A 4,891-nucleotide genomic window follows, 5' to 3' on the forward strand; every position below is an offset into this window, starting at 1 on the left:
ACAGCGCTCACTCATACACATGGTGCAATGTGAAACCTTTGCTTATTCACTGGAAAGGAACCGCGCTGCTAAACTGCCTGCAGTGCTCCAGGTGTGAATATCTATGTCCTTGCTGCTGTGATTAATTGCAAAGAAATCTGGGACTTCTCCCAACACGAAGCGATCACAATAGCTCCGACAGAGTCAATCAATACTTATCTTTCAGTGCTGAGCAAAGAAATGTGACGAGAAAAAGAAGAAAAAAAAGCGTACAAGGGGCCGGGAGGCTGACGGGGGCATTGATTTATCACAGATGTGCATTTTTGAGGCACAGGGCAAATATGATTTCAACATTTGGGAAAAATTTTCTGCTATCATGTGGCCATTACTGGGCATGCTCAAATGGTGAACGATTATTCTGGATGGACAAATGACACACATGTGTATGGGTGTGTTTGCAGGCCCATACACACATACAATTATACACATCCACTTTGCGTGCGATTGTGTATGCAAATTGTCAGGTAAATGTACACAAAACATTTGCAGCTTTTCGCGGATGGTTATGAAAAAGGTTCTTTACTTAATCACAACTAATTTTAAAGACACCCCATTCAAAGTCATTGTGCAATATTATCAACAAGATCGAAAATAAATCGATAATTTAATCACATTATGTTAAGAATTTTATAAGAGGCCTTTCAATTGCTTACAGCGTATGGACAGTGTGTCAATATGGAGCCAATTTGAGCTACTTGGAATGTAAGTAGGCTTTACTCATGCACCGAACTTAAGTACATTCATACATTTTCGTCCGTTTATCCAATTCAGGGTCACAGAAGGGCCTGTACAAACCTATACCAGCTGTCATGGAGCAAGAAGCAGGGTAGACTCTGCACAGGTTGCCAGTTCATCACTTTCTACCAACATAGGGACTGGCAACCATTCACACTCACACCTACAGACAATTTAGAACCACAAGTTAACCTGTGGGATGAACCTGGAGTACCTGAGAGAACTTAAATACAGTTATATTTAATTATGCTTTTACTGCACTTTTGGTATTTTGACTTTACACTTTTTTATGCTCCACTACTAGGAAGCAAATCCAGTATTTTTCTCCAGTTTTATTTGTAAGATGTTATTATTTAAGATTAAATACATTTAATTATGATTGGATTAGAATTAGAATATAAAATGATTAGAGTAGATTAGATTAGATAACATATACATAGGTGGAATCATCACCACAGTCACCGCCATTAATGATGTTTGCACAATCGTCTATCGTTAAACAGAGTAATATCCAACCACCTTTCCATCAATTTTCTTAATCGCTAATCTATTTCAGGGGTTGGAGACATTCTCACCTATCACTGGGTGAAAGTGGACCAGAATAATTAGTATATTTTATTTTGACATTTTGATAGCAATTAATTTAAGCTTGATTTGAGCCTGATAAGTATCTACTTTCACTAGGAGTATAGCATTTTTAAACTTGCAGATTTTGAACTTTATAAACAAAGTATTTCTGTAGTATTGTTATTTTTAAGTGATGTAAAATGTCTAAATTACTTTCACAGCAACACTCACTGCTGGATTCTATTCTTTATCTGAACACCTGCAAAGTGCAATTGTTCTCTGAAGCGGAGTGGAGATATAAGGGTTCTTCTTCTTCTTATTATTATTATTATCATTATTATTATTATTATTATTATTATTATTAGGCAACAGTCGACTGAGGTGTTCACTTGGAAAGAGAAATGTACTTACTATTCCACAATTGTTAATATTCATGCATACGCAAACTTTACACAAGCAAATGCACATGCACAATTCAACTTTCTCCAGCTGGAACTTTATCGTATTTTACAGAAACTCCTTCAAATGCGCGTGGCTGAGGGGAATACAGCCAATTGCTTATAATCAGCTTTCCCGCTCTTTCTTCTGTATGTAAATCTTGATGTCAGCCTTACTAACAAATACTTAAATCGGGCTTTCAAACCAATTATGTTATTACGGCTTGTTATAATGCGATTACAGAGCTTGATCTGGGTGATTGTCTCTTTAAGAAGCAGTGAGAGTGAGGGGAGGTGGTGCGGTTTCACACCCCGGGGTGGGAAACATGGGCGGGGCCAGAAACCGCTGAGTGACAACTGCTCAAGGGCTCTCCAACTTCGCGAGGCAGTGAGAACCCGCAACGACCAATGAGGTTAGGCTGTAACCCAGCCGTCAACTCTCACCAGCCAATCACAAGCGAACCGGGGGAGGACCATTGAATTGCTGTTGTGTTTCCAACATGGGATTACCGAAAGGTCCCGTAGGAAAAAAAAGGAAAAGTAACTGGGTAAGGGGGAAAAACTCATGGTGGTACTGAACGCTCAGAAGGAGGAGGAGGGGGTACTCAATTTAGCTATTAATCGCATCGTCGAGATTTTGTGACCACAGACTGTACCTGATAAGCAGCTGGTGGAGAACACCGGGCGTGCGGGGGGTTTAAAGTTGGATGTATTCGACCGCCGCGGTATGGACGACATGCAACGTTCGGCTTGAGAGACCAGCGCTGGAGTTTTCACCACTGTTCCTGCGAGCCCGAAATTGTTTCCTACATATTCAAATTTCTGGTTTCGTCTGGCAGTTTTCTTTTGCTTAGTGTTTACTTTTTTGTGCTACTCCGCTGATCAACTGTTACTTTGAGAGGTGTACAGGCGCAGTGTCCTTTAACGTCTGACTGTTGCATGTTTTCAGAGGTCGGCAAAAGCAATATCACTACTGACAAACTACATTTAGCCTTTTATGCACAAAGTTTGGAGAGTTAAAGGAGTTCGCTGTAGCAGGGTTTCGCTGCTAGTCCGTGATTTACCTTTCATTATTTTTTTAGCCCGCCTCGGACGCTAGAGGAGAAAGTTGGAAGTGGGGGACTTGTGTCAGAGATGAATGTTTCTGGGACGGAAAACATTTGGCTGCCCCAAAGTTGTCCGTGCTAGCATCTTTAGTACAAGAGGACAATTAATGCGTTATAACGAGCTTTCGTTTTTTTCGTAGCCACATTAAAGACACCAGGTTGTGGGCACCGGGAGAGAGCTCAGCAGCCGCGCTATTAAAACTGGATACAAAATGGCGGCCTTCCTGGGACGATTTGGATATCTGTCTCGGTGTATTTTTTATTTAATTTTGTCGGTCGAATTCTTTCAAAGTTACGGATTGAGTTCAGACACACCATGTGCCCAGAACTGTACCTGCAGTGGCGACTCAGTGGACTGTAGTAATCTGGAGCTGACGACGACGCCTTTGGACCTTCCACTTCGGACTGTTTCCTTGTAAGTAAAGCGCTTAGTTGCTCTAACCTATTTATTGACCAGCCCATAACGGGATAACAGTGTAAAAACGTGGACAGCAGCATAGAGTGTTAGGGCTTTATTTGCTTAAACACGCCGACAGCACGGCTTTGAAGCAGAGGACCCCTGTTGGTACGGGGCTTCTCCCCAGGAATCCCGTCAGAGAAGATTTTTGTGGTTCTGCTTAGAGTTGCATAGTTTTGCTTATAAACTAAAACAGAGGGGGGAGTGACGGGCAGCTGTCATAGAAGCTATGCCCGTGCCTCCTTTCTAACTGTATGTAAGCAAACAAAACTGCCCCCCTGCCCCGCGCGTTTTGTTTTCAGTTAGTTACCCCGTCAAAGTACTCCGGAGGCCCCCCGCGCCTCTAGAAAGTGACGGAACATTAAAACTTTACGCAGGTAGACCCTGAACATCATGTTGTAACTCCACTTGAGCTTTTTTGTTTTTCATGCTGTTCGTAAATTAAAGTCGCATAATCTTTCACAACATTGTACCCCCCAAACAAATAAAAGCATCTGTGAGTTTGACACTTGGCCAGATGCTGTGTTGAAAGACTTTTTGTGTAGTTCGGGCATTCCCTGCTGATGTTTTTTTTTTTTTTTTTTTTTTGCTTAAATAGTCAGACTTGGGGAGTTTTATTCAAAGTAAGTAGGTTAACAGGTGTTTTTGTTATCGCGAGAAGAGCCACGTGCGCAAACGTGTATTCCAAGTTGTCTGCACTTAAAAGGGTGTCAAAGGCTTTGCTTTGTGAATTATCGTTAACTTCAAGTCATTCTGTATTTTATAACGCACTTACTTTTAGAGATGTGATTGAATGTTCCAGGCTCTGGTTTATCTTCATGCTTAAAAAAAAGATTTATCTCTCTGTGCCTGGCACATGTGCCTTCGGTTGCATCTATCTGAAGGTGTATTCATGTTTCCAGTGTTAGAGTGAGCAAACAGTCCCTGCAGCCTGTGCAAACAAATAGACCCAAACATGTCATAACAAATTAACCGTCATTACTCAGTGAGACTTATGACAGGTATCATCCTGATTCCCCTTTCTGTCTCGCTAGATTCACTTCATAAATTCAATTTCTTGGGAAAGTCACCGGCTCCTGGAAGTAAAGCTGACAACAAATGAAACTCTGTCTGCCAGATCATTTAGGAAATGAGCTAATTTGGCACATTTTTATAAAACATCCCCCAATGTATGGGGAACTTAAGCACTTACCAGACTGAATTAAATAGTTTACTTACAGACAACACTGCTCTCTGTCCTCCCTGTTGACATGTTGTTTCTCACTGGAGTATATTGCACCCACTGTTTCCAGTGACTTTTACAAATCCTTAAACCTTTGAGATTTTTTAGTGTTTGTGTGTGTGTGTGTGTGTGTGTGTGTGTGTGTGTGTGTGTATTCCTGTGAATTTAGGTGTGTGTGTGTGTGTGTGTGTGTGTGTGTGTGTGTCTTCAGATTAACGACATTTCAATTCTGACTTTGCCACATAAAAAAGCAAAGAAAAGCAACAAAGTGTGTATTTGAGAATTACTTTTTAGTCTTTTATTATTAAAATGCAGGTGCGGTAATTCA

The 4,891-nt window shown here is 41.1% G+C and overlaps 1 protein-coding gene across 1 annotated transcript in view; it reads left to right on the top strand.

Moving 5' to 3' along the window:
• Positions 1 to 2,164: 2,164 nt before the first annotated feature.
• The window catches only part of lrig1 (leucine-rich repeats and immunoglobulin-like domains 1), a 35,892-nt gene continuing 33,165 nt past the window's right edge, over positions 2,165 to 4,891 (top strand). Inside the window, exon 1 of the mRNA XM_005731198.1 lies at positions 2,165 to 3,299. Within this exon, the coding sequence (XP_005731255.1) occupies positions 3,097 to 3,299 (203 nt within the window). The 5' untranslated portion in view covers positions 2,165 to 3,096. The remainder of the gene's footprint in view (positions 3,300 to 4,891) is intronic.

Source organism: Pundamilia nyererei, unplaced genomic scaffold (genome assembly GCF_000239375.1).
Source record: "Pundamilia nyererei isolate P.nyererei 1_Seehausen unplaced genomic scaffold, PunNye1.0 scaffold00042, whole genome shotgun sequence".
NCBI classification, from domain to species: Eukaryota; Metazoa; Chordata; class Actinopteri; order Cichliformes; family Cichlidae; genus Pundamilia; species Pundamilia nyererei.